Genomic DNA, 21,460 nt, shown 5'->3' with positions numbered 1-21,460 from the left:
CATGTATAAAACGGCATGGTTCTTGCCCAAACGGCATGAGATTGGCATACATTTGGCATGTCTGTACAGAGGAGGCTTGAAGGTATCCATGTAACCCATTTCCATTCACATATATTGAAGTGACAGCTAAAGGGACCTTTTGGAAAATGGCTATGGCCGTTTTTCCCTCGTCAAAATGTTGTCAAACCTTGAATCAATTAGGTATTTACCCCCCTTCCCGACAAGGTGGTATGACAGGGTTGGTCCCATTGGAAACCTGAGGTTGTCTAGAATCAAATTGTATCTCTATCTTTGGTCTATCTCTAAATGTGAGCGTGCCACAGTCTCCGAAAGACAGTCTCGCCGGTGTTCCAGACAGCAATTTCGCAGGTCTCATAGTGGTAATAAAACATTGAAAAAAACACACTTTGGGCCATTTTTGTTCTTGGGATCATCGAAATCTGTATATTAGAGATCCTATGGATCCCAAAAATCCAAACTGGAAAAATAAATAAGGGGGGTGCACGTGGACCCCTCCTGGGACTTCTACTAGTAGTATCTGGGATTTCTCCCCTGGACTGGTTCATTTGGAATAGACATAGGCTAAGGCTTTCTTATTTACAGGTTCCTTTTAAATATTGTACAATAATAATGTCTTGCTGGGATTTGCAACACATACCGGTAAGCAATGTGGTGCTTCTGTGTTGTGTGTATCAAATGCTGGGGATCTTCATATTGAGTTCATGGTGTGGACGTGTGGTCACTGTGGTGTGGTGTGTAGTGTTACAGAACTGTGAGCAACTATTGTGTACACTCCTACTGGTCCACCATAGAGAGTGTTTTACTAGTGTAACCTCCATCTAACCCTCTGCGTAGAAGAGTGATTATTTTTGCCATACAGAAGCTGTTTCTGTGGTTGTACAAACATGAATCATCTTGAACAAGCATTCCTGAAAATATTTATCAGCACTTTGCTAGCAGTCAACACGCCATTTCCAATTGCTGTGGAAGGAAATGGGATGTGCAGCACTTTACTACATTGACTTTGTCTATGTGATTCCACTTTGTCTCAGATCACTTCAGTTTATTGGTGCTTTATTGGCTGTCAGTGTACTGTACAATTTGCCAAAGCAATAAACTATAATATTAAATCTTATATTATACTTTTTCTTCAACTCTGCAGGGAATAGCCTAGACTGTATGTTTTATACGACCCTTTGAGTTTTCATTTGTTATAATGTTATAAGAAATCATAATGTTAATAGTGTCTTCATTGGTGCTTCGTTATTATAGGTGGTGTCACCTGAGTTAATCATTCATGCAGCCCTATTTGCAGAAAGGACGATGGAGAGGCTCGTACGTCTCGTAGTAGCCCAATCCTGTGCTGGTACCAGCGAAATTCTGTGTGTAGTCCTGGTAGGCTACAGTGGGAATTGAAACTAGGCGAGCAGGTGAGGTTGTGACACAGGTATGCAAATCAAACGGAGACAGATGAGAACTAATCTAACCTTCTGTCGTTCCAGTCTCTATCTCTGTTGCAATCTAATAGCCATTTGCATCAACGCCCAGACGCAGATGTAGTTCCTCCATGACTGACACTCGACCTAAATCATGACAATGGTAATGTACAATTTTATATGATATTTTAGTCGACACATATTGTTTGTGTCGTTCGACGTTCCACAGGTGGAGAAGGAAGTGGGCAAGTGCATGTGTTTCTGAGCATATATAACAGACCAGTTTAGAGTGTGCATAGGCTAATCAGCTTATTTTGAAATGGGATTTCTGTAAGAATTGCTGATAACTATAAAGAAAACCATCATTAAAAAGTCTGATAATTAGTGTTGCAGATGTGTTGCAGTGTCTCCACTAAAGTCTGAACTTCATAAAATGCTAATTTACAGTTTGGACATGACTATAGCCTACCTTTAAAATAAGCTATCACACTAATTAATGTAGGCTTTTTTGTGTTAGTCAAAACTTAGATTTTGACTTTAATTAGAGGTAAATAAATAAATTAAAGGAGTCACATTTTCTCACTAGCCAGTTGATAGAATACTTGGAAAGTCATGTGTGCTGGAACTTTCGGAATGGATAAATTGTTTATTTTCTTACTATTGTTGTCATTTGGGATAAATATATGGTGGCTTAATTATGTTACCATCTTGTTTCATTGTTTACTCAGATGGACTCAGATGGTGCACTGTTGCTCTTTCCTGATTTACCATGGAAGTCAACAGGATAAACACTGTAGTGTAGGCCTATTCCATATAGTGCATCTTTTCATCCAAAACTATCTTTGTTGGCCAATTCCAAGGATGTAGTTTGAGTATTATATAAAAAAAATATATACATTTTGACCTTAAACTGCGGTGCTGGAAAGGAATTGTTTCCCTGTCTGGGTTTCATAACCCTTTCTTTTAACAATGTAAAGCTGACTGACACTTTTACTGATGATCTTGGCTTCTAGGCCTACATGTTACACCGTTAATTCAGCTACCTATCACACAGCATTTTATTTATTTTTTAAACCCTTTTCTATATAATGTACAGTATGTGTGAGGACTCAACTTTGCGTAAATTCTGAATTATTCAATATTTGAATGATGGCAGCCTACTCGGCTTGTTTGCATATTGTTGTTGCACCACTTTTTCCTTTCCCTATACCGCCTGATGGCTTTCTGGGCAAACAAGAAATATTAGAGGATGTATAATCTATTATTATTGTTCCTCAGACATTCAATATGTTTGGATGGAGCTGTACATAATTATTTTACAACGTAGTACGGCATGCCTATACAACATATTACCAAACAGGCTACAACTTTTAGAGCTGAATCAAAGGGCCAGACATTCTCTCTCTCTCTCTCTCTCTCTCTCTCTTTCTCTCTCTTTCTCTCTCAATTTCAGCCTTTCTTCTACCTTACTTCTACTAATTAGTCAGTTATTATGGTAATATTAATACTGTATGGTTGTGTGTCCGTATGCCAAAGTATGCGGGATCATCTTCTTTTAAACTATTTACCGTAATCCCTTTTGCACACGGCCCCCCCCCCTGTTTGTCCCTCTACAATCATTTACATTGCCACTTCCTCTATGACCATTGCTTGTGAGAACGGTGCCGACACCACTTCCTGATTCCACTTTATCATCGTCATTATGAAATAACAAACTACATACCCCTCCCCTAAGGCCTAAGCCATGGATTTACAGTATACTGTAGTGACACTGTTTTTTCCACTATCTGACCTTCACCACAAAGCAGCCATTGACAGCTGTAACAGGTCTGAGGCCAGGCTGACTATACTGAAAATTAACTACATATAAATGCTCATTTACCACACTGATTGTAAGAAAAGAAAATACTCTGTAATGTGTACATTTATGCTAATTTCTCCCATCTCTCCCTTCCTCCATCCCTCCCTCCTTCAATTTCTCTGCCTCTCTGATGTTTCAGAACTTCTTTGGGAAACTGAAGAATCTGTAAGTACACTAGAAAAAAGTGTCTGTGTGGTTTTCTATAGGCAATGAATACAGGCTACTTTATTTGTCTGAGAGTGGAAAACATGCAAGTATAGCAGCATAATAATAAGGCACCAGCCTGTGTTTAAACTGAGCTGGTGCCAGTCCTGCATGGAACAACACAAGAGGTGTACCATATGGTACTGTTGTAGTAGTAATAATAAAACAGCGCTGTATTATATTGTATCCTCCTACTTTCAGACACAGTGGGCCCCCAGCTCCACCCAAACGGATAGGTGAGATGCAATTGGCTCTTCATTTCAAAGGAAGAAATAAAAGTATGGTGACTTGTTTATATTTTGTATTGAATTGTAATGCCTCTACTCTCTCTCTCTCTCTCTCTCTCTCTCTCTCTCTCTCTCTCTCTTGCTCTCTCTCTCTCTCTCTCTCTTGCTCTCTCTCTGTATGCTTATTGCAGATAACAATGCTGGGTATGGCTGGCCAGAGGATGAATTTGTAAGCAGCTTCGACATCTTTGCTGAAATTGTGCTCTGCTGAAATTGTGCTTTGCCAGGCTTTATCATGGAACAACCCGGCATTGTAAATGACTGTATGTTGTATGTACTTATGGCAGGATGAGGAATATGGGGGGGACACATATGAAGCACCTCCCTGTGAGCCTGATGTAAAGATGCCGTCTAGACAAGTGGAAGAGAATGTTTATTTGGGTAAGAGCACTGCAGCAAGTCATTCATTAGTTCAACTGTACTTTTACATCTAAGTTTTAAGTTAACATATGTAATATGGAGGAGTTAATTGGTGACAATTGGCTATGCAGAGAGGACATCCAATCCTGTTCCCCAGAGGCAAGCTGCCCCTCCCCCGAGACCAGCCAAGGTGACACCGATGGGAAAAGTCTTGGTAAATAGTCTTTCTCTCAACTTTGTGGTCCATCTTTGTGGTTCTATCTTATCTGTCATTAAAGTTCATGTTCCTCTCACATAGAAACAGCCATCACAGCATGATTCTGAAGAATTCTACATTGATCCCAACTTCAAGAAACGTAAGTCTATGCTCATCATTAAACAGTTATTCTTTTGAGTTGTAGGTCTACTGTATATGAAAACACAATTTCTCAGCAGCAGCCCAGCTTTATGAACTTGACGCTTCCATTCCTTCAATCCCTACTACTTTATGCACTCCTCTCTTCCCTCACAGCCCCTGAGATAGACAGGAAAGAGAAACCAGGGAAGAAATCAGCCCCCAGGCGGATGGCCCCTCCTGTCCGCACTGCCACGGCCCTACCTGCTCCGTCCCCTGCTGCTGCCCCCCAGGCTGAGGAAGGTACTCGCCATGTAACATTGATTGATTGATTGATTGATTGATTGATTGATTGAATACTTTATTAACATTTTGCAGAAAAAAAGCACAGTTCAATACAGTTCAATACAAGATCTGCTAAGAGGATTTAACCCAAGAAAGCCTATGGCTTCCATTGGGGTCCTTCATACTCAATTAATCGAAACATTTAATGACATTACAAATATCAGTACTATGCAAAAGCATATAAACGGTTAGAAATCCAAAAGAAAAAATACGTACAGTAAAGGGGTGGGGGGCTTTGACCTTTTCAAATTGCAGCCACCTGTAAGTGCTCTTTGATAGCGGTTCTTAACTTCTGACGGAGTAGGGATTTACATTCCTTAACGACTGTTGGAAGGGCGTTCCACATTTTTGTGGCATAAGAGGTGAACAAATCTAACCCCTTGTTTGAGCCAAATCTGGGCTGAACATCAGAATCAGGACCAGCTTTATTTGTCATCACATTACAAGTAAGGTGGGTGAAATACTTTGTTGTGCAGGCACTCATTGCAGTTAGGTGATTAGTGGAGCTCCCTCTGGTGTTGTAATTGTGGACATTGTTGACGTTTAGGAAGACGTGTGACAGGTAAATAGGTGTCTTTGCAGTGTAGCGCAGGGGTTCTCAACCTGGGGGTCGCGACCCCTCGGGGGTCCCAAAATTATTTTGGGGGGTCACCAAATTATTAAAAAAAATAATAATAATAAGATTTATTTTTGCAACTGAATGGCTGCAAAATAGAAATTTAGAGTTTACATAGTACACATAGTGCATGCATAAACTTTCCTTGAATGATTATATCTGGTTTCAGTATTTATTTATGATGTATTTTCTCTAATATTAAGGTTATTGTAGCGGTCAATTTGTATTGGTGGTGGGGAGGGGGGCGGGGCAGGGGTTGCAAGACATGGCCAAAGCCTTTTCGGGGGTTCCCAGCCAAAAACATTGAGAACACCTGGTGTTATGTAGCGTATCTTGGAAACCAGGCCCATTACAAGTTGCTGTACTCTGCCCAAACTATCAAAATTAGTAGGGGTAAGGTGAGATGTAGGAGTAACGCCAAGCAGTAGCCTGATCAGTTTGTTTTGGGATGTCTGGAGTCTTGTTTTAAGGGCCTTTGTGGTGCCATGGTATGATACCATGAGGTGCATGCATAGTCGAATAAGAAACCTTGAATGAGTGCTCCTGTTAGAGTCCTCAATGTACTCTTACTGACCAGTGAGGAGATCCTGAACAACGTGTGTGTTCTTTGGTTGACTTTTTTAAATTACATTATTAGTTGCCATTTTATCACTGGAAGATGGAACCCAGATAGGTAGGCAGGTAATTTCATCTTCTCTTGCGATAACATTGTCACCTACTTTAACTGTGAAGCCGTCGGCCTTGATGAGGTTTCTATTTGACCCAAAGATAATGGATTCAGTTTTCCCAAGTGTAATGATAGTTTGTTATCAGTGAGCCAGGTGCCGATTCTACCAAGTTCAAAGTTCAGGGATTTTTCAACCTGCAATTTGTCCCTGTCCGAGACGAGCAGAGTCGAGTACACCACGAACAAGAACAAATTGCAGTCAATGCAATCAGGCTGATGTTATTTGCACTGCGTGACTGGTAAGACATTTGCTACACAAAACTACAACAGCAACAGTTTACCATTATTACTCGCTGACTTAATTACACCACCACTAGGGGACACTATAACCCAGGTGCACCCACACTTTTTTTTACTTGAGAGCCACTTTCAAAATGCCCAGCTAAACTTGATCTATCCACCCAAAAAATGTGTTATCCCATTGCTGAAAATCCAAATTACCTTTGGAATATGGACGCTGCATATTATTTTGTGATCTACCTGCACAGCCTTTGTGATCTACTGGTAGATCACAATCTACCTTTTGGGCACCCCTGCTTATAACCCAATGATAGCTGGCCTAAATCTTTCTTTCCTTTCAGATGTATATTTGGATCCAAATGAGGGCGAGGTGAGCATTAGTGACATGTAATAACTTAGTTATGTGCCAGCACTTTATCTGGAGATATTAATGTTTATGGTAATCTTTTTGCTTCAGGGGGGAAATGATGACCTGTATCTAGAGCCAACAGCTGGTAGGTATCCCATTTCCCTTGTTTCAAGTCTTTGTGGGAACATTTATCACTAATACATTGATGCGAAAGCACAACTGACAGCTACAGCTACATCTACATTACAGCAAATGCTTGCATAAACCCTTTTCCCATCTGATGAAGATTTAACCACAGTCCATGATACATTCCTTTATTTTTCTACCCTTTAGCTTGTCCTCCTGTCATGCGTGGGCCAATGAGGATGTCTGTTCCATCCCTCGTGCCCTTGTAAGTACATCTCAATGAATAAATGATATCAATGATAGTGATCTCTTATTACCTCTGGTCAGAGAATGAAGGAAATAAGTCACTGTAAAAAGAATCCCTCGAGACAGATTCAGAGCTCCGCAGCTGAATCTGTCAGCAACTCCTGTTACAACGTGTAGAGTTTGTTTGTTAGGTAGGACTGTAAACAAAGACGCACCACCGGAAGAGGAGGGCTGAAGCAGAGTGAACGGAGCGACATCTGGTGTTGCTGATGCGGGCGGTATCCCAAGATGCAAATTCAAAGGAAAATGTTTTTAGTTTTTTTTTCTTTTTTGACAGGTTGCCAGATTACTGTAAACATAAATGCAAATATGCACATGAGCAGATATGTCATTATAACTACATGCTATAAAGAATAACCTCCTCTATTCTCTGCTTGTAGGATGAAGCCTCCTGTTCCCAGGGCTAAGTCTGTGAGTGTCTTCATTCACGTCTCACCCCTTTAACCACTGAATCAATGCACCTTATCCTCATTTAAAGGGACCCAATGAATTGGAATCAGGAGATTTCATTAGTCTGGTGAATATAGTATTTTCCTGTGAAACTGGTTTATTTCACTGGTGTGATGCCATACTCCTGTATAGATGTGCTCTTTTTGAGGGGCGCTAGCCCCTCCTACATCCAGCTTTTGGTTACCATCCACGAACGTCTTAAACAAACATTAAATTCCCATTGACAATTAATGGAGAATTTGACATCATAGTGTCTGAGCAAATAGGCATAGTGTCTATTTTACGCCATGATGATGTACGATGATAAGAGCGCCCCTCACATGGATATTGATTTATCGCTTTCTCCCCCACAGAGTTCTTCCTTCAATGAGGTAAACGCTGGTAAGAACACCTTGTTTGTGCATCAAAAATAACTCCTGCCTAAAAACACATCACAAGTCATGATGATGATGATGATGATGATGATGGTGATGATGAATGTCTGCTGTTACACCAGTTCCTCCTCTAGATGTGAGACGCTTAACATTTCCTGCGTTTCCTTCGAAATTCCCTCCGCCAACCCCTAGTGCTAAACCCCCCATTCCATCCAGCCTGAAGGAAGCCAAGTCCAGGTAAGAGTCTGGGTTTCTGTGCTAAGTAAGCACACACTAGGACATATCTGCATTCAGTGTTACTCTAAGTCAGTATCTAATACTTTGTTTCAGCCCACCACCCCCTCCAATAGAGGCTAAGCCAGCAGGTAAGCAAATAAAGGATTACACATCCTATGTGCAATTCTCTAATAGATTTTACGCACATTTTCTTTTTGTTATCAATTGTTTTTATTCATTATATCACAAAAACAATACTTACAATAATTATGCCAGAAAAACATAGTGTACATGATGAAAAATTAAACAAAAACAAAACAACAGTATACATACTACATACAACACAATACACATTACGCACATAGGTTGAGGACGTTTTGGAATTTTGTTGGGTCTAAGGGCCGATTCATACTCCTATTTTAGAGCCGAATAAAAGTCGGTTCGGCTCTGTAGAGCCTACAATGTGACGTCATTTGAGGTTCGGGGGGGCGGGTACCGTCCTAAAGTCGGCTCTTCGGTGCTACTGAAATTTTCTGACGAGCCGAAATCATTTCGGCACTACAGCGCCGAAACAGCGGTAAAATAGGAGTATGAACCGGCCCTTACTGTGGACCTCTCAATTTTGTACACGGAAAAACTTTAAGTGAATCTATCTCGGAGAGTAAGGTTTGACTAAATAGGGTCAATGGTTACTCTTCAATTCAATTCCTTCAAGGATTCAATGGCCTTTATTGTCACATAATGGGATTATTGGTAGTGATTGTACTTACAAAATATGGTGTGGATAACAATCAAATAATAGCAATAGCACAGTCACATACTGTAGGCTGCTGCACGTGGTGGTGGTAAAATGATTATAAAGTGCAGTATAATACTGCAAATTGGCAACACATTATAATATACAAACTGTGATAGAATCTGTGCAGTCCATTATCTGTAAACGGTGCAGTCTATATCAGAATTGTTTTGGCCTAATGATAGAAATGTTCTAGCCTTTATTGCCATTGCAGGTGGAACGAAATTCTAATGTGTACATATCAAGCCAATATACACGCATGCACGCACGCACAAACACAAACAATTTACAATCCTTCAAGCAAAGAAAGGCTGTATGAATAAAATAAAATAAAATCCAAGATCCTTAGTATAAAACTAATTGTGGTGGAATTGGTAAACAGTATTTTATACAGTACTCTCAGCGTTATTAACACTTCTGCCGTGTACTTATCACACACCTTTTTTGTTTTAATCTGTACATTTCAAGTTTCACCTACTGGTATGAAAGCTACAAAACAGTCAGGAAATGAGGTATGGTTTTTTTTCGTGCATCCCATGTACAAGAATGATTATACATTTTAGCACTGGTATTGTGTGTTATGATTTGTACTTGGTTGTGCACTGTGCCACGCTCCGAAAATAGCAGATCTACAAGCTTACGCGTGGCATGTTATGAGCTTGAATGATCTGCTATCATCCTTTATGATTTACTGTACAGGACAGAGAGTGGTTTGCCCGAGACTGCGATAGGAAGACTGCTGAGGACCTCTTACTTAGAGTCAATAAGGTACACAGCATTATGTCATTATATGAGGGATTTTCTGTCCCTTTGTCCTCATTTACAGAGAGGCGCTGTCTCATTTTACGCTCAAATGAACAACTAATGGTGTGAGAGTAATGTCAGCCACAATTTGTTTTTATTTCCTACCAAGGAATTGGACTATAGCAAGGCTGCTTTGCAGAGAAGGATAGAATTTATGTTTGCGTGCACGTAAGGTGTGTGTGTGTGTGTGTGTGTGTGTGTGTGTGTGTGTGTGTGTGTGTGTGTGTGTGTGTGTGTGTGTGTGTGTGTGTGTGTGTGTGTGTGTGTGTGTGTGTGTGTGTGTGTGTGTGTGTGTGTGTGTGTGTGTGTGCGCACGAGTGCGCCTGGCCTAAGGATCTACAAAGTAGCTGACACGTACACATAATTGAAACCCTCTGAGTCATCTCAAACCCAGGCTGAGTCAGAGGCCTTCTTGCTTCTGGAGATAGTGATACTGATACTTCAATACTGTGTAGACCCTACATCACATACATAATCTCTACACACTATCACTTTCTCTGTCCTCCATGTTCCCTCTCTCCCGTCCTCCTCTCTTTGCGTTTCATCCATCCTTCTTTATGCATGGTCCTCCTTTATTTGTCACCCTCTGCCATTTTTGTCTCCACCAGGCCGAAGGCATGGGGAGAGAGTATGTTTTGCACTCCGTCCGTCCGTGTGTCCTTCCGTCCGTCCTTCCGTCCGTCCGTTATCAGCTAATCTCCGGCACCGTTGGCCCGATCAATGCCAAACTTTGCACACACACTCCCTGGATGCCAACGATGAACCTCTGCCCCACATTTTCCAGAACGGCCTGTTATAGCGCCACCATGAGGCAGCTTTTCACATTGTTTACCTAAAACTGCACCGATCTGCGTGATACGTTGCATGCACACTCCCTAGAGGCCAAGGACAAACCTTTGACCTGCATTTTCCGCATCTGCCTTTTATAGCGCCACCAGGAGGCCAACTTTTGTAAAACACATTTTTTGATATTACTCCTCCAGATTCTGTCCAAAAATCTCACAAATCGTTACACAGTATCTCTAGTCATGTGCTCAAGTCGGATCTGTCTGATATTTCATATTCCATCCTAATTGGCTATAATTGGCTTTCAAAGTTTGCAAGATTGCCCCGTTTTGAACAAAAGCCTCAAATCATGAACGCAGCATGACATTTACGTGAAATCTTTCACACATTTTCTTACTAGGCTGAGGAATATATCCCACCCTTTTCACATTGGCCTGTTATAGCGCCACCAACAGGTTGAACACATTTTTGGAACAAAATGCTTCAAAAACATGTTTATATTAATCCTAAACATTTTGCCAAACATCTCACACAGTCCTATCCTCCTGGTGGAGACCTGTGCCCAGAAGGGCACTTTTTCTAGTTTACTCTGAATCTCGTTTTCCTCACAGAATCAATAAAGGTCTGTCTGTCTGTCTGTCTGTCTGTCTGTCTGTCTGTCTGTCTGTCTGTCTGTCTGTCTGTCTGTCTGTCTGTCTGTCTGTCTGTCTGTCTGTCTGTCTGTCTGTCTGTCTGTCTGTCTGTCTGTCTGTCTGTCTGTCTGTCTGGCTGGCTGGCTGGCTGGCTGTCTGTCTGTCTGTCTGTCTGTCTGTCATTAAGTGAGAGCAAAATGGCTGTTGTGTGAATGTGGTCAATGATATGCTCTCTTTGTTGTAGGACGGAGCCTTCCTTATAAGGCACAGCTCAGCCCAGAATTCCAGGCAGCCATATACCCTGGCTGTACTCTACAGACAGAAGGTCTATAACATCCCCATACGCTTCCTGGTGGAGACGCAAGGCTATGCCCTCGGGAAGGAAGGCAAGAAAAATGAAGAGGTAAGGACGAAGGCAGGATTCATTGGGTTGTGTATCGCTACCTGAACATGATACAAGTGCAAATATAATCATCTTTATCTGTTGCTTCTGTGCTCTGTGAGAGAGAAACCAGATGTAGTGACTCCATTCGCTTTAATAAAAATGAAAGCAGGTCTCAAAGTCACACTTTTGGTACGTGAACAAAGGCAAATAAAGCAGATTCTGGACGTGCCTTAACCACTTGGCCACCCTGAGAAAAGCATTCATGGAACAAATGTGCCTCTCAGTAAGCAATCATACACGTAGTAATCCCAGACTAAACAGCCAAAGCCTTTTCTTTTTCTTTTCTCTGTCTCCGTGTGTCTCTGTCACTTCCCTCTCTCAGATCTTCAGCGGTCTCCACGAGATAATCTCTCACCACAACAGTAACCAGCTGCTTCTGATCGACAGCAAGAGTCAAGCCAAGTACACTACGTACCTCACACATCCCGCACGACCATAAGCACTTGAACCCTATATACTGTACTTCATTGACCGGGGTCCCCCAGTGGTCTATACTTGATCCCCTATTTCTCCCCCTCTACACCAAATCCCTGAAGCTGATTTTGAAGCTCACAACATGTCACTGTAAATCTGCTGTTTTCACCATGTTCGCCTATTTTTGCCTATTACAACACGCCCATACTTAGGACGCTAGGGTTCATGTGGTTAAAACTACACTACTCACAACCTCTCTCACACAAATCAACTGATACAGCATACATAACCTCCAATGAGTTTAATCAACGTTTTCAGCATGTAAGAACAATTTACTTACTTACCAAAGCGTTGTTTGAACATTCTATCATTCAAAATGCAAAGACTTTTCGCTACTTGATATGATTTTACGTTTTTCATAGCAACAGTTAATACCATGAAATGTAAAATTAGAAACCCTCCATTAAGAAAATAAAAGGTGTGCAGGTATCCTTGTAGCTCATTCAGTAGAGCACTCACCTTTGGACCACAAGGTTCTGGATTTGATTCCAGGTACTACGAACGCAGCGTATGAGTAGCACGGCTTGGGTGGTAAGTCGTGTGGTAAGTACTGGGAGATGGTAGGTGTTGCGCTCCACCACCTCAACAATCCCCAGGGATATAGACTATAGTGTGTTTAAAAGTAGATCCTCGTTCTCAGGTGATACCAAGCCACTCTGACCTACGTACTCTTACTGAAAAGAAATGTCAAATGATACCTTTGCGATATTGTAGGCTTATCATTGACCGTGAGCCAGCCTTATTATTGACTAATCACATGATTCTTCCTAATGTATGTACAGCTGGCTACTTACGTTTTTGCCTGATCTGCTTGAGTTTTGGTTGTGTGTATTGAACCATGAAGAAAAACAAAAACAAACATTTGTATCTGTCAATAAATATTATAGGGTCATATGAATGTATTTATTATTGCTGCTCTCCATTTGGTGGTCTAGTGGCATGAGCTGAAATAAATCCCACATTGATGGAAGGAACCCGCTCAAGTACATTTCAAAATCCCGTGTCTTAACCACCTAAACCCAAAACAGACCTGAGTTGCAAGCAACTGTACTCAGACATCTTTTTTCTGTCTACACACTAAATATAGCCGATCTACACACTCACAACATGTCTCAGATCTTGTAGATCTGCTATTTTAGGTGAATGTTCCCCTCCAGAATAGGGATGCTGGATCTCTCTAGAGAGAGAGAAAGGGGGGGGGGGGGTTACAAAGAAATAGATATTGACAGAGAGCAAGGGAGAAACTCTGAAAGCGTAAACACGGATAGTTTCATTGGCAAACAGAGGCTTTGTGGTTAAACTCAGACCAAGGGCTGCCAGTGGCTGTTGACCATTGGTTGCAGTGGTGGTACTGTGGCCTGGATAATGTATTATAAACTGGTGTTTAGAGAATTACGGTAGTTTATAGGAGAGAGTATTGCATAATACAGCCCTGTGTGTAAACTTGGCACTAAAAAAATAAATTAGGCACTACTAGTGCCTAATTTATGCTCTGGTTTATGCAACACCATTGTATAATATAGTATAAATCAAAACCAGGCTACAGTTATACAATATCTATTCTCAAAATCAGCACTTGAGGACTTAAAGTGGGCTCAGCCTGTGGTGAGTGGAGGGTTGGCAGTTAGAGCTAGCTAAGCACAGGAGCAGAATTTAAATTGTTTCCTAGTGTCCAGTGACCATTGGTTAGCTTGCCCTCAGGATGAACCCCTTCCCAGTGTCAAACCCACAATTTTTTAGCCTGCCAACTAGTGCTGAACTGCAACTATAGATTATTCAATCAATATTTTTTTTTTGATTCCTATAATATTTTCTTAGTTTTTAAACGCAAAATAATTGAATGCAATACATTTGAATGCATTTTTTAAAATTCTAATTACATTATTTTTAATAATAACTTTTATGACCATCATAGCCGGTACTTGAAGGATTCAAGCTTGACATGCCTGACTGACACATTTTAATCATTCACTTCTGTCTGAAAGATCCAATCCAATATTGTGATAGGCTACAACTTTTTTTTGTGTGACAATGATTACATTTTAATGCAATACCTTGCATTCAACACTCATCCATTAGCCTATTTAAATCAATATTTGATTTTTTTTGTTTTCGTGTCTTGCTTCCAAACTGGTACATCTAGTGATTTTTCACCATTTGTTACTGGAAGAAGCTAAATTATATTAAGAAGTTTAATTTAAGTTAATGTATATTAAGAACGCCAGATTTTTTGGAACACTAGGCAGCGGCTATTGCTGATATAAAATGCTGTTGGTTCTTTCCACATCCTGATTCCTGACCAATAGGCTACTTAGAATATGTATATTCACAAAGACACTGAATATGTTACTCGTACTGACTTACAGCATGATGAAATTGAAACTGTGTGGGTTGAATTAATTTTCAAAAAGGCTAAATCAGTATTAGTGGGCACCGTCTACAGACCGCCTGACCAACATGGGTTCTATGATATACTTGAGGGGTGCTTAGCTGAGGAGGAATGTGTAGAGAAAATCCTGATTGGCGACTACAATACAGACATGCAACGTAAGGAAGCACCTGTGTTTAAGTCATTCAGTAAGTTCTGTGATCTACATAGTGTCAGTCAGCTAATTACCCAACCCACTAGAGTGTGTGATTCTACTCAAACTGTCATTGATCTCATTCTGTCCTCGGACAAATCCAGAATCTCCAAGAAAGGGGTTATTGTATGTGGGCTTAGTGATCATTTTATGATATTCTGTACCCGCAAAATACAAAAACTTAAGACCGGCTGCCACAAAACAGTCATATCAAGGGACCTCAAAACCTACTCTAGTGAGGTCTTTAACCAAGTATTGGAGAGTCTGGATTGGTCCGATGAGCTTAAAAGCACACTTGTCGAAGAAGCTTGGCTTGGCTTCAAAACCAAATTTACATCAGTACTGAACAACATGGCTCCTTTGAGAACCACCAGGGGCAAAACCCGCTCGGAACCATGGATGAATTCGGACATACTGGCTGCAATGAAAGCCAGAGACAAAAAATGCTCTGAAGTTCTAAAATGCAAGTCAAAGCTAGCCAAGCGCTTCGACAGTGTTCGCCAAGCTCGTTTGAACAACCTAAATACACAACGAATCAAACTACGAAACAGTGTAACTGCCATGACCAAATCAGCTAAAAGTAACTTCATTAATGATAAAGCTCAGGAAAACAAAAACAATCCTCATGAGCTCTGGAAGCTACTAAACAATCAACTAAGCTATGGTCAGAAACTAAAAACCAGATTTTCGAACATAAACATCAAATCTGACAACACTCTCATCACTGACAACCTTGATGTGGCCAACTACTTGAATATCTTCTTTACAAACATAGCAACAACTCTGGTTAACAAACTGCCCTCCCACTCTGGGCTCTTTGGTGTAGAGCACATTACAACCTTCTACAAAAACCTAGGTGTTTGTAAAGACGATTTTAAACTAGTTATGGTAACAACTGATGAGATAATTAAGAAACTGAGTGCCCTCCAACCCCACAAGGCCACAGGCCATGACAACATTCCCTCCAAATTTCTCAGAGACTCAGCCATCTCTATAGCTCCAATCATCACCCACATAGTAAACCTCTCCATCAAACAGGGACAGGTCCCCCAAGATTTCAAACTGGCCAAAGTAACCCCCTTGCACAAGAAAGGGAGTAAATTAGACCCCGGCAACTACCGCCCTATTTCTATTCTTAGTTCCATCTCGAAAGTGATGGAAAAAATAGTCTATGAACAGGTTGAAAAGTATCTTGCCACTAATAAATTATTGTACGAGTTCCAATCTGGCTTCAGAACATCCCACTCCACTGACACATGCCTTCTCTATTTGAGCGACCACATCAAACAAGAGGTGGACGCTGGCAAATACTGCGGCATGGTCATGCTGGACCTCCAAAAGGCTTTTGACACCGTGAACCACTCCATACTGGTTAACAAGCTAAAAGCAATTGGTTTCGATAGCACATCAGTGAGCTGGATGCAATCCTACCTGGAGGGGAGAGAACAGATGGTGGAAGTGAACGGAACACTGTCCCCCCCCCTCCCAGTGAGCTGTGGCGTTCCACAAGGAAGCATACTAGGGCCTCTACTGTTCCTAATATATGTAAACGACATGACTTCAGCCTGTGACTGCAACTTGTTCCTGTTCGCAGATGACTCAGCACTGCTGGTCTCGGACAGGGACAAACTGCAGGTTGAAAATGCCCTCAGCTCTGAACTCGGTAGAATCTGCACCTGGCTCGCTGATAACAAACTATCTTTACACCTGGGAAAAACTGAATCCATTCTCTTTGGCTCTATTAGTAATCTCAGCAAGGCAAATGGCTTCTTGATTAGAGTGGGTGACAATGTTATCACACGTAAAGATGAAATTACCTACCTAGGTTCCATCCTGGAGGCTAATCTTTCCGGTGATAAAATGGCCACCAACGTAATCAAAAAAGTCAACCATAGAACAAGATTCCTCTACAGGATCTCCTCACTGGTCAACAAAAACACCTTGAAGACCTTAACAGGAGCCCTTGTACAGGGTTTCTTTGACTATGCATGCACCTCCTGGTACCACAGCACCTCAAAGGCCCTTAAAACCAGGCTCCAGACTTCCCAAAACAAACTGGTCAGGCTCCTACTTGATCTAGCCCCCCGAACCCACCTCACCCCTGCCCACTTCGACAGGCTGGAATGGCTTAGGGTCGACGACAGAGTACAGCAACTTGCAATGGGTCTGGTCCACAAGATTCGATACACCACCAAGATACCCATGTACCTGTCTAGATACTTCCTTAATGTTAAAGTCCACACCCACAACACCAGAGGGAGTGCAACGAACCATGTACAACCCAGATTCGGCACAAACAAGGGACTAAATTCTTTTCGCTCCTATGCCACCAAAATGTGGAACGCCCTACCAACTGTCATTAAGACATGCGAATCCCTTGACTCCTTCAAAACCGCTCTCAAAGGGCACCTACGGATGGCTGCAATTCGAAACTGGCCCCCGTAAAATCTGAATCCCCCCCCCGCCCCCCCCCTTTTTTCCCCTCACTGTACATATTTCTTTTCCCTTTTTACCTCCTTTTTTGATGAATTCCTGTTCTGTCTATAGAAGTGTCTATTTGTACGTCTCTAAATGTTTTGATGATTTGAACATGGTGGACCCTGTTGGAAACAAGTGTAATGCTTAATTGGGTCGTCCACTCACAGTTAACAGCCTTTGTATTGAGTTTGTGCTTGAAATGTACTGTAATTCTGCAAACTGTTAATAAATTCTTCAATCAATCAATCAATCAAAACAATCAGTCAGTCAAACTCTTTCCAAACCATCTGGTCTATCCCACTCAGCCAAGGAGTGTTGTGCAATGTTGCATTAACACTTGAGATTTTACTGAGCAAGTGATCATCAACACTGAAAACTAACATCAAACACTCTGTTACTGTTTACCATATGTATTCATTTTATTACAGATAGCCTCCCATACACCCTCAGAGGAGTAACATTTTTATATTTTAATTATTTAAAGACAAATTGAATTATACTTAAATTAAACAGACTCCTAGACCTCACCGAAGGCCCCCATTGAAAAACCCAGTTTTTGAGTGGTGCCTCCGCTCCATTACGCAGCTATGTGTGTACGCGTCCCAGCACGGATGCATGTCCAAGCACACTCAGCACAGAAAGTTGCAACACGATAACTATGTTATTTCTCGACCATTTTTGGACACGGGAAGGCTCGCCGGAACAGGGCCGGCCCCCTGGCCGTGTTCCTGGGGTCTGGATGTTCCGGGGACCCCCGGGGACCCCCACGCTGTAACTCTGTCATTCCTCGACTGTTTCGGATGCGGGAAGGCTCGCCGGAACCGGGCCGGCCCCCTGGGCGAGTTCCCGTCTGGATGTTCCGGGGACCCCCACACGGTAACTCCAAACATAATCAAAGTACAGTACACAGCACAGTACACTACAATACAGAGCACAGTACAATACAGTACAGTACAGTACGTAACTATAACAATAACTGTATAGTTGCACCGCTCAGTTCACACAGGTGTGATTTTATTGATAAGTCCACTGGCTGCATTCTAGAAGTTGGCTGATTGATGATGATGATATGAGATGGGGGATATGGTAGGCTACAGTAACATTAGGCCAAGGTGGGAGAGGTTAGATGCCCATGCCCTTAATTCTAACTTTCAGTCATCATGGTTAAAATCATAACCTTCAACATACTTTTGAGGGGGTGTGTTCTTCCCGCACTTGATTTAGCAGAGATGGTAAGAAGGTGGGGCGCTCGTGTCACGAGCCCCGATTTCGAAGTTGGTGAAAGGAAGAGGGGGGGAGAAGGGGCTGCGGCGGAGGGGTACAAAGAGGACGTGTGTTTTCCCCCCACTGCATTGGTGTTTCTGAGGGAGCTGCGGAGCTCTGTACGCACGCCGCTTGCAAACCAACCATGTTTTAACTCGCTGACGCTGTCAATCCTAAAGGCTCCCTGGTCTGGGAGTTCTGACGAAACGTCACGGTCTCTTTCACATTGGGCTGAATAGTAACTGAAGTGGACTAGTTTCCTTAGCGGATGCGCAGAGCCTTTTGCTTGAGGATTGTTGTAGGGGGCTAGTAGTGAATGGGAGCAGTCAGTGGATTCGTGTGATATCAACGCTAGCCGCCGCACAAGACCCAGTTCCTACTACTGGCCGTCATATTTGTACTTTTGAGGACATTTAGGGCACACACACAGTAAAAGACCACATCAATTCCCCCTCGTGTCCCCTTCCCCTTTCCTTGCGGATTCTTCAGACAGAGAAAGCTTCAAGAATGGCTCAGATACTGCCGATACGATTTCAGGAACATCTGCAGGTAAGGAGCCCCCCCTCCCCCAAAACGCCTAAAAATGTATGAAAGATGATTTCTGTTTGCAGAGCTCCTCTTCTCGTAGGTCCACAAACACACGGCACATGTCGCATTTCAATGGAATCTGAAATAGGGCTGCAGGGTGGTGCTCAATATAGCTACAGGCCTACTTTTCTCCTGTCGGGCAGATGATGACTTGTAGAAATTGAACGGGCAGGTCTAATGCGGACCCTCTCGATACGCCGCAAAACAACGTCGCTGTCATTTCCAATCACGCACTGGCGCCCAGTCAAACTGCAGTGTTTTGACACTTTGTAGCAGACAAGTGAGTGAGCTCAGCTGTTCGTGCAACATTGTAACTGAAACCTGGATGACACTTGTTATGTAGCCGTGTAGCTGCCATGTTACTGTCATATCCCCGGAGCACCATATTGCTATTGTAACGTTAAACAATATTGTGTAATCTACCTCGATTGCATCATACTGCTGGGCCGATGCGATATATCCCTTGTTTTGTGAGGAGGGTGTCACACAGTGAGAAAGGCAGAGAGAATGCATAAACATGTTAACGACAGTAGTAAACGGCCTTGAGCCAATCTCGGATTGTGGACACAGACAGAATACAGACTCATGTAAAAGTGTGTAGGCTACCAGGCTTCAGAAAATTGTCAACACAGACAGTATGGCTGTGGCGAAATGTCCATGGTTGTCCTCTTTGCTACACTTTGGAGATCAGTGGACATTGACTGTTCATAATCTTTTCGCCATAGCTATAGCTGCCCATGGTGTTTTGCACCCCCTCCTCATCTGTAGCCTGTTGTTATGGTAACACCAGGCAGTCAAATGGCCTTTCACAAGAAAGAGCAGAGCCCCCACCCCCTCTCTGCTCCCTTCCTCTGGACAAGTAGCCCTACACTTCCTCGGCCAAAGATCCTCTATGCACTAAAAAGTAAAAACTGTGCCAGTCTGAGAGTCTAGAGTACACAAGCTACAAGGCCCATCTCTTTCTGACAGCAGTCAGTGGACTTTACCTGATTGGGGCAGTGAGGTCCCTCTCAAATTCCAGGCTCTTGTGTTGGGTCATAATTCCCCTAACTCTACATACAACATCCATTTGCAAAAAACTCATTTTGGACAATGAAAAGCAAGAGTGCTTCTTATTCCAGTGCAACCGTGAAATCCAGACTCTGCCCCAGTCATATCCCCCCATGAATCTAGGTAGATCCAGCAGAGTGAAAAATGCTTGGAATTTGCAAACCTAGGACTTTGGGCCTCAAGTTGTTTAGCTTTTTCCCCCTGTCCTGGCATTTACAGCTCTCCCCTACAGTCTGGGCTCGAGATCAGGACCGTTAGAAAGTGTAGTACAAAATCAGGTCAAGGTTTTTGGTAGCATTTTTATACATGGTTTTATAAATGGTGGACCATTGGTGCAGCATGGCAGGCAGACTAGCCATTCCTGAAGCAATATAACTGACAAAGTGAAAGTGTACCAAGTCATGCACTATTCCATTCAAGAGCAACTAAAAGTGTCTAATGTGGACATGTTAGATGATCTATGGATCTCAGGGCTATTGTTCCACTTGTGGGAGAAGCAATACCAGTCATTTTCTCACTCTGCATCAGTAGCTAAGCATAGCCTGTCTACACGGCCCTGTCATTAACGTTAAGCTGTGTGTGAAGTTGCTCTTGCTGTTATTCTTTTTTCTTTCTTTGCTTATTTTTACTGGTCTGATTTATGATCTCTGGGCTGGAACTGTGTGAGAGCATGTCAAAGTGTGTAATTAATTGACTAGATGGATTAGTGCTGCTCTAGTATGTATGTATGCCCTACTTACTTCTACTTGGATGTGTGGGGCAGAATGTAACGTAGCCTCATACTGTGGGGGGCTTCTCTGAAATAAGTTTGGCCTGCAATATAACGGAGCACAAGGATAATGTGGCTTGCTGGTTGCAGTTTTCAAGTAAAACAATCTACTTGCTGACATCGTCCTGACAGCCAATATTGTACGAGTTTCTGCTACATGGCACTTGCTGATGGGTATATGCTCACTCTGTCAATGGGCTGGTGCCATCGGGTCTAACAGGCACATAATAATAAGGCGAGTCATGATGTACTGTAAGCAGGCCCATTTAAAGCCCAGCAAATCGCATCAGGACAGGAAGCCGGAAGTAGAAGTGATTTAATCATTTTTGGTCCCACAGAACCCGCCTGTGACCGTCACAGCTCCGCTAACGACCTGAGATGAGCATCTGCGCTGCGCTCAGTCATGTAGACCGTAATCATCAATCAGAGAGGGTGACATGGGTCTGTGTTCAATGCATGTTCAAAATACTGCATGTCACACACAGTAAATGGGGCCGTAGTTATTTTTGAGGTGTTTTCTTCTCATTTTCAGCAACATGGAATGTGAAGTTGTAACATCACC

The 21,460-nt window shown here is 42.4% G+C and overlaps 2 protein-coding genes across 2 annotated transcripts in view; both read left to right on the top strand.

Moving 5' to 3' along the window:
- Positions 1 to 1,338: 1,338 nt before the first annotated feature.
- LOC306933556 (uncharacterized protein) lies at positions 1,339 to 13,040 on the top strand. The gene is made up of 20 exons (XM_079515817.1): positions 1,339 to 1,430; positions 1,503 to 1,599; positions 3,437 to 3,462; positions 3,703 to 3,737; positions 3,920 to 3,957; positions 4,076 to 4,169; positions 4,280 to 4,362; positions 4,447 to 4,504; positions 4,660 to 4,785; positions 6,752 to 6,780; positions 6,868 to 6,904; positions 7,093 to 7,150; positions 7,572 to 7,602; positions 7,995 to 8,022; positions 8,138 to 8,252; positions 8,346 to 8,380; positions 9,496 to 9,539; positions 9,727 to 9,795; positions 11,494 to 11,652; positions 12,017 to 13,040. The coding sequence occupies exons 2-20, from the start codon at positions 1,591 to 1,593 to the stop codon at positions 12,131 to 12,133; spliced, it is 1,191 nt and encodes a 396-aa protein (XP_079371943.1). The 5' UTR covers positions 1,339 to 1,430; positions 1,503 to 1,590; the 3' UTR covers positions 12,134 to 13,040.
- Positions 13,041 to 18,516: 5,476 nt separating this feature from the next.
- Positions 18,517 to 21,460, top strand: part of cltcl1 (clathrin, heavy chain-like 1) — a 36,316-nt gene continuing 33,372 nt past the window's right edge. Inside the window, exon 1 of the mRNA XM_079516737.1 lies at positions 18,517 to 19,040. Within this exon, the coding sequence (XP_079372863.1) occupies positions 18,999 to 19,040 (42 nt within the window). The 5' untranslated portion in view covers positions 18,517 to 18,998. The remainder of the gene's footprint in view (positions 19,041 to 21,460) is intronic.

The sequence above is a fragment of the Electrona antarctica genome (genome assembly GCF_951216825.1).
Source record: "Electrona antarctica genome assembly, chromosome: 12".
Classification (NCBI taxonomy): domain Eukaryota; kingdom Metazoa; phylum Chordata; class Actinopteri; order Myctophiformes; family Myctophidae; genus Electrona; species Electrona antarctica.
The sequence above is the reverse complement of the archived record's forward strand: the minus strand, read 5'-3'. Positions and strand labels throughout refer to the sequence as shown.

What these genes read in the sequence shown, in the direction of transcription:
- LOC306933556 (XM_079515817.1), top strand. An exon ending in CTGTTCCCAGGGCTAAGTCT is followed by an intron (nt 7,603 to 7,994) that starts GTGAGTGTCTTC and finishes TCTCCCCCACAG; the next exon opens with AGTTCTTCCTTCAATGAGGT. An exon ending in AATAGAGGCTAAGCCAGCAG is followed by an intron (nt 8,381 to 9,495) that starts GTAAGCAAATAA and finishes GTACATTTCAAG; the next exon opens with TTTCACCTACTGGTATGAAA.